The following is a 14,266-nucleotide window of genomic DNA, read 5'->3' on the forward strand; positions in this document are numbered from 1 at the left end:
CCCATCTCTAGTAGTATTAACAATAGAACGTTGGTTCATTTGGAGTGGGTTGTTATGCCACTTACAAATGTGCTGGGTACTACAGTACAATGTACAGGCGTCTCTTCCTTCGCTCTTGCAGCACGCCGGTCCATTGCAGGACATGTTAAAGCTCTTGTTCACCATATTTTAGTGTGGAATATTCTCATTATCGGGATGGGAGATGGGAGGTACCAAACACGTCAACCTGCCATTCCATAGCTTAAAAAGAGATTAATTAATCACTAAGCATAAAGCGAGTGAAAAATAAATAAATTTCAACGTGAGTATTTTAATTAAAAACCATAAAGCACACAACGTTTTATGAATGTAAAAGAAATTTCTGTTACGCTAGGAAAGGCCTATTTACATGGTCAAATTTCATACTGTCTTCAAACGTAGCCTGGTGAATATTTTATAGAGTTTATTTCTCCCGTGACTTTCCTTTTATTTGTGGTTCGAGGGAGTTATTTATCATGCTTTAGTTGTGTTCTACAAGAGGAAGTGTCTGTAATTATGACATATTTGAGATTTTGACCATGTAAAATGGAAGAAGTGTTTGTTTTTAGAGGATGTGTTCTTGCGAATTTGATCATTATTGTTAAAGAAAAAACTGAAAAATAAAAAAACCATTCTCTGTCAATTGCTGGAAGCTGCATACTCGAGATTAAAAAAATCAATATATAGCATCAGCAAGTCGTTACAATAGCATGTTGCAAACTAGATCCTAAAAGTGTCTCGTTTAAAATTATTCGTGCCAAAACTTCAAGCTTTTGGCAGAGAATCGGCAGATGCATATTATGTCGTTACGGCCAAAACTCTTTTATTGACCTTAAAAAATGCCATGACCTAAGTACATGAATTTTTAAAACGGTTTTTTGTCTTTAAATATATACATAAAACCAATAAATATAATTTGACAATAAGAGAGAAAAAACACTCAGCTAATAGTTTTAAATATACATGTAGTGATAGAATGTTTACAGAAAGTGAAATAGTTAACATTTTAAGATGGTGGTATATATGCACATAATATATTACGTGTATATTATGTTATATAGAAAATTATTTCTACTCATATTTATGTTTATTATTACTTTGTTTCTCTGTTACCGCGATCGTACAAAAAATAAATCATGAGTGTGTCGATGATAGTATCCTGAGACTCGTACGACTTCATCCGGAGTATTAGAAATTATTGGTAGATTGACCCGGGCTACTAGATTCTTTAATGTGACGTACGAGTATTAATTTTTTTACCAAGGCCCTTAAAAAGTGCGCTTTACGTTTTGAAGAGTATGAAAATGGCTGATTAAAATTTACACATATTTCCACTAAATTACAAGCAGATGTCATAATAAGAAGCATAAAATAATCATTACAAACTTGATGAAAAAATATAAGTGTATAATCAAGTTTACTACAAACCACTTTCAACTGTTTCAAAACAAAAGCAGTATGGACTCTTTCGCTCCGTTGGCATGGAAACGAGAGTCCTGTCACACAGCAAGCTTCCAATTGCACCTCGATAGTCGAACTTCATATCGATATCATATTACCTCCTACAATCCCTTTCAGGTCCTTTACCCCGCCATCAACATGGCGATGTGAGATGTTACCCCCCTCCCCATGCCCCCCCTGCGCAGTGTTGGTTGCGCGCTCAGTACGTACCCGGCCTGTAGGGCGCCGGGTAGAGGTTGCGGGGCGAGTATCCGTAGGTCTCGCGGGAGACGGGTAGGTAGCGGTAGCCGGGAACTGAGATGCGGTCCACGGCATGAAGGGGCTCCTCATATATGGACTTGCCGTAGGGCCAGCCGCTGGACAGCTCTGGGAAGTCGGCCAGAAGGGGTCTGAAGACGCCGCGGGGACGGGACGAGGTGCGTTCGGGTGCTCGCATGTCGTCCGTGCCTGTAACAAACACCCTGTGTAATGCATGTTCCAGTGTCTCAAACTATAAATTATACTCAAACAATTATTTAAAATATATCTGTATCCAAACGATACTAAAATATATCTGTTCTTATACTATCCTTAGAATGGGTAAAACATTTGGGCTATATAAATGTAATAACTGTTAGGCCTACAGGCATTTTAGTTAACATTCTTAAAGACATTATCAGTAATTATGAATGTAGTGGGATGTGTAGGCTCTACATAATGTCAAACGACTAGAATATTAACATTTTGCTCTTTTATTTATTTAATTTATTGGGTCTTTTACGACGCTGTATCAACATCTAGGTTATTTAGTGTCTGAATGAAATGAAGGTGATAATGCCGGTGAAATGAGTCCGGGGTCCAGCACCGAAAGTTACCCAGCATTTGCTCGTATTAGGTTGGGGGAAAACCCCGGAAAAAACCTCAACCAGGTAACTTGCCCCGACCGGGATTCGAACCCGGGCCACCTGGTTTCGCGGCCAGACGCGCTGACCGTTACTCCACAGGTGTGGGTTTTGCTCTTGAGATCTTGAGATCCGAGATCACAGCACTTTACAATTCAAATTTGTAATGAATAAGAATAGTATTGAATCGGATTTCAATTCTCTACAATAATATCATTACTATTAGTCCATATTATTTACCAGAACTTCCTCAAATTACAGGCTGCCATTAGACAAACCCTATATAACAGAAAAAAAAGCCTTAAATTGGCAAAGCCTTATTTCTCACACTAGTTTAAATAAATAAATAAATTTAGCTTGCCTTATGGAAAGGTTGCCAGATTTGACAAAGCGTATTACATATAATTTGGAAACACACCTAAAAGGTAAAATAATACACATTAGAAACGGTTAGGGAATCAGATATGCAAAATGTCAGAAAAATTTATACCTAAGTAGCGTTTGTGCTCATTTGCAGTTAAGAAAGGGGGGATATTATCAGATAGGTTAGAATGATTTGAATGCCGCGAGAAAAATAATAATACGGAGTGATTGGCATTGATATCTAAACCACAACAGCCATCGGTTAAGATAACTTGAAATTTCCATTATCACTCCCATACAAATAATTTCTCAATATCTGAATCGATCCTTTGAGGGCACTAATGGCTATTTCCTTCACAATGCTGTGTGTTAGGCCCAGGTTTTTACATTTGTTGGCAAAGAAGGAGGGTATGGTAGCTCGTGCTCCCACCATCAGACCTATTACATCAATGTGGGACAGGCTATATTTATCTTCATCTTGTCGGACTGTAAAGAAAACAACTATCGCACTGTCCATATTTTATATGTTGTACAATATTATAGTATTGTGAAATTTTAATTTTTCCAACAGTTTTCTTCTATTGTTCTATTAAAATTATAGCATGTAGCCTATTAACTTGTTGTATCCTATAGGATACTTTGTCAATTTAAGGATTAAAAGAGTACAGGTATGAATGCTGCTGTGCTAAACACACTACAGATTCGAGTAAAGATAATATCCCTGTATATTTCAACCGAATAGTAATTCTGGACAAGCCTGCGTGTCTCTCCAGGCCAATACTGTTTTGAAAGGCTACTCATGTTTTACGATAAATAAAACAAGAGAGGTCATGAAGAGTTTATTATACCAAATACAAAGAATATCTATACCAATAGTTCCAGATTAACAGAGTCGAAATGATACAGATGGTGAAGGAGTCCAACATTAATATTTTGAAATAGAAAAACCAATGACTGGAGATGATATCTTAATGCTCCACTACCTATAAACTCTGTGAATACTTACTGTATAAGAAGCGTGCGGAACATTAATTCTTCAGCTGATTCATTTCCATAATATTTTATAACAACTCATAGCAACTTTTCGAAGTGTTGCCCACCAACTTCGAAAAATGCAGCACGACGGCGAAATAAATTCTGCCGCATTTTAAAATATCCCCGCTATCTCTCAGGCTGCTAGGATTATGATACATCATTCCTCGTCAGTTTCAAATGATGTTTCATAAATTATGAATCTGATATGATCCCAAAGAAAAAATCTGAGGTCTGCTGATCGCGGTGGGCAATCCAACGTTGAGGGAATGTGATATCTAGGTGACGTCGATTATGTGTTCTTTGGAAAGATAGTGTCTCCAACACCTATATTCGAACTTTGACGTGGGAGACATGCTGTCTACACCTGTGGAGTAACGGTCAGTGCGTCTGGCCGCGAAACCAGGTGGCCCGGCTTCGAATCCCGGTCGGGGCAAGTTACTTGGTTGAGGTTTTTCCGGGGTTTTCCCTCGACCCAATACGAGCAAATGCTGGGTAACTTTCGGTGCTGGACCCCGGACTCATGTCACCGGCATTATCACCTTCATTTCATTCAGACGCTAAATAACCGAGATGTTGATACAGCGTCGTAAAATAACCCAATAAACTAAAAAATAAATGGACATGCTAGCAGGCTTGCATACCCTTTGGGTGCTACTCCAGAAGTTTAATGATTTAATAAATATCTCAAGACTGCATTTGCGACTATTAGTTCACTACCTCAAAATATTCATATTGAATTCCTCTAACATTTGTACCATTTTGACCCTATTAATCTGGAACACTCGGTATAGTTATAAACACGTTGTATTTTAAGGTTTATAAAATATGGTAAAGATAAATGAACAGCAATTAATAATGGTAGTAATAAGTCTCAGACTCTAGATATTATTATACAGTCTGATCCGTTTGGGTATGGATAATTTTAATTTATTATTATAAAGCTATTATAGTAGGAAAAATTTCTTGCTGGTTATATTATGATTAAAAGATGGGAGTTTCCATATATGACAATCAACAATACATAATCTGAAATGATAAATGAAAATCGTAGATGATTAAAATGGCTACTACAAATCAACAGCGGGCACAATGTGTTCTTTGGTATGTTAAATTTGAGAGTGTTGAAAGAGTTCAAAGGGAATTTCGACATGAGTATGGGGTGCGTAATGTATCTAAATACGATTCCATAATGTTGTGGAATCGAACATTTATAAAAACAGGTTCTGTGTTAAAAGAAAAACATGCAGGAGGTCGCAGGCGAAACCCAGTACGAGAAGGAGCTATCTCTTGGCTTGGCCCCCAAACTCCCCATATTTAACCCCTCCTGACTTCTTCGTGTGGGGATTTGTTAAAAACATTGTCTGTTCACAGAAACCCAGGAACATTGATGATCTGAGAGTAAAAATTACTCAAGCTTTTCAACAAATAACCCCTCTTATGTTACACCGGATATGGGTTGAATTGTATGAGTTGTGCAGGGTGCGCAATGGGGTCATGTTGAGCTCTGAGTAATCTCCCATCTTTCAGTGTTGTATGCACAAAGTTTCAACAAATAAAACTCAGTAGTAAATGTTTTACGGTGGTTTTATTTTATCCATACTCAAACGGATCACCTTGTATATATTCTTCAAATTAAAAGCTTACCGAAAATGTTCAACTTAATTATTGTAAAGTCTGTCTTTTCAATCTTGATAGGAAACTTGCCTATAACACTTGTAGGTTATATAATTCAAATGCCGAATAATTTCAGTGTTTTAAAACATTTAATATCCTAATTGAAGAAAATAAGAAAATTGGTCATCATTTAATATCATTAAGTACAAAACTAAACAGAAAAGTGCAGCAGGCTATAGTAACATTAATTAAATTCTAATAATTTGTTTACAATTTTTTATTCGATAAAAGTGTCATAGTCGTAACGTATATGAAACTGACTTACAATGGTTCGCAAGGACTTCTAATCTCAGTATTCACTGTACCTTTCTGCACATAATGCTTAATTAAAACCACATTCCCTCATTCTGTCTTGTAGATTTTTTTCTTAGGACCGGAGTCCCGTTCATTCAATAGCAATCCATTCCGACGTGTCTTTGGAATTAGTTATTCTCACACCAAAATTTTTAACATAACCAAAACACATCGATCATTTGTTACAAACGTATTTGTAATGGATATAAATTTATAATTCCATGCGTGAGAAATTTTATTTACGAACCTATATCGTTAATAATAATTTATGTAGAAATAATTGTAAACTTAGCGGCAAAAAGAATGGGCCGGCCGACAATTTCTAAGTTCCAGAGACATACATTGCGCATGCTCGTCTCGTCAACGCCGTAGTTCACTAGGTAACACATAATTAAACCATTTAAATTTTCTGTATTTTGTTTAAGAGGCTAAAATATGTAATAAAATCTAATGGCGGGTTGATTCCAGATACATCAGGGCCCTTAAAGAGTGAAATAGTAATAAAATAATTTATAAATATAAAATAAACCGGAGCGAATATGAACAGGAAAAACCATGTATTATGCCGAAGCGATATAAACAGTTACAGTAGCGTAAGTTGTTACGGCGTTGGTATATTGAACAAGTTAGTAGTAGTAGCTCAAGGTTCGAATCTCCCTAAATTTTCTTTTTTTTTATTACTAATTTGCCATCATAGGCCTATGTGTCTCGCAAAGCTATAATTATGTGGCGATATATCTTAGAATATGACCAAACTCTAATAATAATGAACCTCCCTCTCTCTTTCAAGCAATACTGCTATCTGTTAATATAACGTTCTGTCTCGTCATTACACTTGAAGATGGCACAGAAACAATAACTCATTGCCCTGGTTCGCATAGGTTATTCTGCGTATGCTACTCTCCGACAGGACTTCGATTGGAGAAATGTCATTTTCTCCGATCAGGTAATTGTCTCCAGTAACATTCTGTGTATGCTACTCTCCGACAGGACTTTGATTGGAAAAATGTCATTTTCTCCGACGAGGTAATTGTCTCCAATAGCAATGATAGTACTGCCTTAGTTTATTGTATGAATGACCACCAATACACTTCGCGTGAGAGTCGCGTGTTGGGGGTGGATGTCATACGATGGGGCAGGACTTCTGGAACGCATCCACGGTCTGTTTACCTCAGAAGTCTACGAACACATTTTGGCAAATGTAATGATCCCTTCCGCCCGAAAACGATATCCAGAAGGAACACTTTTCTTCCAGCAGGATAATCATCCGATACACACCGCCAGCCGGATTCAAAGATGGTTTACGAGGAGGCGTGATGTCGACCCAGTCGACTGGCCTCCAAATTCACCAGATATGAATCCGATTCAAAATTTGTAAGCTGCAGTCAAAAAGATCCTACGCTCTATTTGGGCAGAACAACCACCCGTTCGGACACCTGAGGAATTGTAGGACAGAGTTCTAGATGCAAGGGAGAAGATGGCCAAGAATTTAGACCTGTTCCATAATCTTGTGGACTCCATGTTGCGCAGAATGAGGGCAGTTGTTGACGCAGGTGGTTTGTGGACGAGATGTTAGTCCCCACCACAGCCTTGTTTTGTTAATATATTAACAAATTGTTTGTTTTTGTTAATTTAATTATTTATTTCTGTTTGATATGCTTCCGTTTTTTTAGGATGTGAAACAAGTATTTTTGTTTATACGGACCAGGTCTCACCTATTAATAGCCCACAGGTGATGGTCAATAATATTTTTACAAGGCAGGCATAGCGAAGTTTGTTAACAAATGCCATTTCACATTTAAACTAATAAATTAAATAAAAGTTAAAATAAAAAAAAAATAATTTTACCGTACCAGGAGGCGAACTCACAACCTCTGGCACGGATGTCAGGCTTCTTACCACAGAGCTACACACTGCTCGTAAGGTTTGCTACATTATAGACGGACGACTTTCAATGAAGAGACACCACAGCAACGCCTTGCAGTGCGTTACGTTTACACGAGTGAACCGCGCGATAGAACTTAGCATTTCTATCGACCAAGAGTCGGCCCATTCTTTTTGCCGCTAAGTGTACATTACGTACAATTTTATTGCATGACTTTAATGTATTCGCTGCAATTAATATTTAATTTATGTAACGAAATGTTTAGCCATCTCATGCAAATTTGAAAACAAAATTCAGTCACTCACCCTTGAGGGCCCTCACGTAGGACTGCCAGAATTTGGCCTTCCTCTGTATCGGCTCATTCCTGCCTATCATGTCCAAATGGTTCTTGAGCATCATCTTGAAGGGTTACGGTGGAGATTCTCGTTCGTCTACTTAGTTCCAGAAACTCTGCAACAAACACAAAACTCATTTAATTATATTTCAAACAATCGATTCTGAAGTTCATTTTTATAAATTAAACGTTTTTACTGCCTCCCTTATATGTGATAAACATCAGATTCTCCTAGAAGTGAAATGAACAGTTTCATAATGACCACATCATAGACCCATCTTAGCCAATGCTTCTCAATGATAAATTGGTTTAAGGTTTTTTATTGTAATTGTATTATACACTTTGCAGTGTTTTAAATTATGTGATATTTGCGAGTGTTCAATAGGCCTAAATAGAAGATCTAAAATAATATATCGAAAGAAAGTACGTACAGTCGACTTTTCTGCGAGGTCATATCGATTGTCTGTTGGGAATGGTGCATTGTTGACATATTTTGCTTCCAATTTACTGTCATCTGCCAGCAGAGTAGTTATCTGCAGATATGACCACCGTGTATCTAAAACTACGGATTCAGGTTCTGCATATTAGTATATGTACTGTATCTTTGTGGTTTTATTTTTCAGCTATAAGGATGGATTGAATTCTTTTCCGCTCAAAGACTATCTTCCAACGTAATCTTGGGCTTAGTTCTTAGTTTTGTTTTTCAATGCTCTATACCTACTGTAGTGCCACACACAATCTTATACTTCGTTCTATAATGTCTGACAGGAGTTGTAAACATGCCGGCAGAGGAGGAGAGAAGTACAATATTGCTATTCAACTAATGACAGAGGTCTTATTCCACGTTTCACTTGAGGTTGTGTTGTATGAAGCGTTCTACCCCCGCCCAACTTCAAGTTAAGCGTGGAATTATATCTCTGCCATTGGTTGAATAGCAATTATTATACTTCTCTCCTCCTCTGCCGGTAATGTTTACTCTTCTGTCAGACATTATGGAACGAACTATAGATGCAGTAGTTTATGTTTTGAATCTCCGGCATATAAGATGAAGCAGTCCAGAAAATTAATATTGGTAACTTATTCAATAAAATTACACTTCCGTTTAATCGAATCCGTTATTTGAGAAACAACACAAGCCCATTTGTAACCAATAAGAGTTTATTGTGTTTTTGATATTAATATATGTATTTGCACGTCTGTATGAGAATATATACATGTCCGCCATACTTCAAGTCAGCGGTTCTCACCTTTCTTAATGGCGTACCGCTATGTTAGCTTAGGAAATTTGCTGTACCATTAACCAAATTTATTATGGGAAAACGTCAGAATAAATGTTTCTGTGCTCCAATACCAATAATTAATTGCTTAATTTAGACATATTTAATTAAGAAACAGTTACTCTTTATTTAATGGAGTGTTCCATAAAATGTAGAGAAAATAGTTATATATTTTTATCTTTATGATAATTGATATTTTCATTTCAAACTTTAAGTACCACCTAACAATGGCTCGCGTACTACCGATGGTACGGGTACCATAGCTTGAGAATCGCTGCTTTAATGATTATATCATGGCATTACTTCCCTGAATGGGATGAAATCAAAAGATTTTATTAAGATAAAATTTCCAGATCCAGTCGTAACAGAGAGAACGCACCTGAGGAGATGAAATGTTGGACTTCAATAATATATCAATGTTTTCACTTTAAAAGAATCTAGAATTTTGCTTTCCATTTTGTAATAGGAAGTAGCCTACCTACAACAATACATTTTATATGTACTAAATTTGTACTTAAGTAGCATTTGTTCTCATTAACTTACATACAGAATTAATAATAATAATAATAATAATAATAATAATAATAATAATAACATAATGTGGAACAATAAAAAGAAACCTCAAACAAACTAGGAAAGAAACGAAATTAAAATTTGATAAAGTAATGGCAGTACCCATGTTGCTTTATGGCTCGGAATGTTGGACATTAAGAAAAAGTGAAGAGAGAAAAATACAGGCCGCAGGAATGAGATTCCTAAGGAGTATAGTTGGCTACACTTTTTTAGACAAAAGGAGAAATGGTGACATAAGAAAGGAATTAGGCATCTTTAAACTAATAGAGAAGATACACCAATATATATAGAACTAAGTGGAGGGAACTGTGGAAAGAATGGAATAATACCGCATTCCAAAACTGCTATTAAATTACAGACCAACAGGCAAAAGAAACATTTGCAGACCAAATAAAAGATGGACTCAACAAATGAGCCGTTCACAGCAAAAGTGGTGTAAGTAAAAATTGGGTAATGAGGTTTAAAGTAAAAATTCTGTAAAATACAGCGCAAAATAGCAATTAATATGTCCTTCGTGCTATCCACTGACTACTAATAGTTTAAATAAATTGAATATTAATTGCTACTTTTCGCTGTATTTTACAGAATGTTTACTTTAACCTTCATTATCCATTTTTGACTTACACCACTTCTGCTCTGAACGGCTCAAATGTTTAATGCATGAGACCGGAACAAGCCTTTAGAGGCTTAAACCTTGACGATGATGATGATGATGATGAATATATATTATAATATATAGTATAATATATAATAATATAATATAACATAATATGGCATTGTTAGCAGAAGAGGAAACGATGTTAAAGGATATCATACTGGAGCTAAATGACAACTGTGAGCAGCATCGGATAAAGATAAATGCAAACAAGACGAAGACCATGGTCGTTGGAAGAAAAATAAAGCAAGTAAACTTGCGAATACTAAATGAGGTAGTAGAACAAGTGGACATCTACGAATACTTGAGGTGTAATATAAGTAATATAAGCAGTAACATGAGCTGCAGCCAGGAAGTCAAAAGGAGAACAGCAATGGCAAAGGAACCTTTTAATAGAAAAAGGAGCATCTTCTGCGGACCTCTGGAAAAAGAACTAAGGAAGAGGCTAGTGAAGTGCTTTGTATGGAATATCGGGTAGAAACATGGACATTACGACGAAGTGAAGAGAAGCGAATAGAAGCATTTGAAATGTGGATATGGAGAAGAATTGAGAGTGTGAAATGGACAGACAGAATAAGAAATGAAGCTGTGTTGGAAAGAGGGGTGAAGAAAGAATGATGCTGAAACCGATCAGAAAGAGAAAAAGAAATTGGTCGAGCCACTGGCTGAGGAGAAACTGTCTCCTGAAGGATGCACTGGAAGGAATGGTGAATGGGAAAAGAGTTCTGGGCAGAAGAAGATATCAAATGATAGACGAAATTAAGAAAAGTGGGTCATATGCGGAGACTAAGAGGAAGGCAGAAAATAGAAAAGATTGGAGAATGCTGGGTTTGCAGTGAATGACCTACCCTTGGGCAGAACACTTATGTATAATATAACATCTGCAGTGCTTGGGAAAAGTGACATAAGTCACCTTTTTTGATAATTTATTGACAACTTACACTGGTTTTTGTCGATTTGATTTTTTCTGTGTGAATTATTGTAATGGGAGAAATACTTATGTATTTTTTTCCAAGCGAACAGATGTTCCGTAAGTTGTCAATAAATTATCAAAAAAGGTTTGTGGAAACTGACTTATGTCACTTTTCCCGAGCACTGCAGATATAATATAATATCATAGCCTATAATATAATATAATATAATAGGCCTATATTATATTATATTATATTATATTATATTATATTATATTATATTATATTATAAAATATATTGTTGTACTGCAAACATTTTAGATATTTGAGAAAAAACACATGTCCACGAACTTCAGGGCACCTTGGCGTTCTCAAATATAATTAAACTTTTATTTAAAAATTTTAGAAATATTACAATTCATATGAAAAATTCACCCTAAAAATAAGGACGTAATCCAGTATTTATAAGCTGCAGGCAGTTTCCTCATAACTTATAGTTAGGGATGTATGGTTTCTCAGATAACCGATTCAATTTATACTTTTGACATAAACCATGTTTATTTTTAAAACCCGCATCTTTGAGGTGAAAGTGGAGATCAATTCAGTATTTGGTTTTTAAATAACTACATTAAATTTGCAATGATTTTATAATCAAGGCAATCACTAGAATCCAATATCAGATTGGCCGACACCGGGACTCAAATGCGAGTCCAGTGTTTCACAACTAATTGCACCTTGATCGGTAGTAATTAAGAAATTTAAACAGCTGTTTCCAATTTTTATCTAAAATATTATTAAAAGGTATTGTTCCGAGTAGGTATATCAACCGTATTGCAGCCTACATGTTTTCAAATGGGACCTGCTATCGAAAATTCGTGTGAATAGCATTGGAAATAGGGCGTGCACGTATTTTGCAGGTCAGTAGGTGAGAATTTGGAGGTATTCGCGTGGCACCTGAACTTGGCACCACGTGCAGGCCATAAAGCGGCAGGTGTGGCACTACTTGGCGGCATTCTCGGAGTTCCGTCTCGTCCCGGCCGGACACAAATAGCAGCGCTCGTACAGTCTGGATCGCAAACTCTGGAGCTTCGCGAATCTTATCCAACACAGTCTTAAAAATTCTTCAATACCTCACTTCGCGAAAGAAAAGTATGCAAATATTCTGTGTTGGTAACAGAAAGAATATATTTTCGGTGTGGTGGTTCATATGCATGAATATTAACACATTAAATGTGTTCTTGTATAAATTAAAAGATATTTAATATGTATCGGAAACAAAACAATTACAAAATGACGGAGATATAACAAATATTTTAATGGTTATAAGTAGACTTCGTGGAATTGCTACGAGAATCGTAAGGTTTACTATGCACGCGGTATAGACTGTATGAGAAGGGGGCGTGCAACGGGTGGAGTTTGCCTCTGATGTAAGCACTGAGCAGTATACTGCGGTTACAATAAAACCTGTATCCTGCATTGAAGAAGTATAATGAATGATCATTAAAATAGGAAATGTCTAAACATGTAAGTACACAATTGTTTTATAGTGAGATATATTAACTCTTAAAATTTAATGTATGATACTCACATAATTCTTGAATATGTGCATTGCAGTGAAGAGTTACGTACATTTTGAGCGACTGCAAAGTGAACCTCCTCCGATGGTCACTCAAACAGTTTTTATATTGGGAAAATGTACGTTCAACATCATACGATGTAGAAGGTGCATATTTGAAGAACGGAAAGTCACTACTTTTTAGTACAACAACTTCAGACGTCTTGTCGTGACCTGATAGCACATCATTTATAATACGAAGTTGTGAATAGGAGAATTTTTAGCAATAATGTTTCCCAACTTACATTCCATTTTTTTTTAAATTAGTGAATTGTTATTTTGGATAATGATTTATGATACTTTATTCACTATATTAAGGGCTTCTGAGAGTTGTAGTTTAGATGATTCTAACAGGGTGATGCTTTTGGACACGATTTTAAAATTAGAATCAATGAACAGAATATCTTCTAATAGCTGTTCAGAAGGCAATGATTTTACAGCTGCAACAGCTGAACTGTCTGTGCTATCCAATGCATCAATTACCTCCATTATTTTGCCGTAGTATTCTGCATAATAATCAACAGCATCCAACCACGTTTTCCAAAGGGTCAAGACTGGCTGGGGAGGTAAGGGTATTCCAAAGGCAATTGTTTGGAACAGCAACGCTCTCATTGTAGTATGTTTGATTGAATGCTTATCGGCACTGAACAAATGTTAAGCTTTGACTATTCCAACCACAGTAATGCAAAAACAAGTGCTTACATAGGTATACATTAGCTGTAGCTGCTCAATCTATTTGGACCGGTCATAACTCTTAACATGAACTGCTTATACTACGAGACCAGGCGGTCGCTCACCTCTTCTATACTACCGTACATCGGCAACCTGATTGCATGCTGCGTGTGGCAATTCAACGAAGTCTAGTTATAAGTATTCAGAGTTTGTTTTTTCTTAATCGATTATTATTTAAAGACGCTGTATCAACTACTAGGTTATTTGACTTCCATCAAATTGATAACTACGTATTACTGAATTTCGTACATAAAAACCGAAATATATTTAATTTATATTCACATAAATATAAAACCAAAAGATCAGACAACATATGCTTGACAGTTCCTAAATGTACTTCAACTGTAGCATATAATCACAGTAGCAACTTCGGTCCAAGGCTTTATAACATGATAATAGATAAATTCCCAAACATACAATTTGCCAGTGCTCCTTATTTCAAAAATCGATTTAAAAATTGCTGTTAACAGAGAAAATTTAAAGTTCAATTATTGTGATATCCATGCCCCCCAAGTGCCTTCATGGCATATTACGGGGATACCTTTACCTTTATTATTG

At 36.2% G+C, this 14,266-nt stretch overlaps 1 protein-coding gene across 3 annotated transcripts in view; it reads right to left on the reverse strand.

Moving 5' to 3' along the window:
- Mf (myofilin) overlaps positions 1–14,266 on the reverse strand; it is a 176,089-nt gene that overhangs the window by 142,756 nt on the left and 19,067 nt on the right. For all 3 annotated transcript variants that reach the window (XM_069821650.1, XM_069821649.1, XM_069821651.1), the window contains exons 2-3: positions 7,917–8,061; positions 1,690–1,926 (exon numbers count right to left, since the gene is read on the reverse strand). In XM_069821650.1, the coding sequence (XP_069677751.1) occupies positions 1,690–1,926; positions 7,917–8,010 (331 nt within the window). In that variant the 5' untranslated portion in view covers positions 8,011–8,061. The remainder of the gene's footprint in view (positions 1–1,689; positions 1,927–7,916; positions 8,062–14,266) is intronic.

The sequence above is a fragment of the Periplaneta americana genome, chromosome 3, assembly GCF_040183065.1.
Source record: "Periplaneta americana isolate PAMFEO1 chromosome 3, P.americana_PAMFEO1_priV1, whole genome shotgun sequence".
In the NCBI taxonomy this organism is placed as follows: domain Eukaryota; kingdom Metazoa; phylum Arthropoda; class Insecta; order Blattodea; family Blattidae; genus Periplaneta; species Periplaneta americana.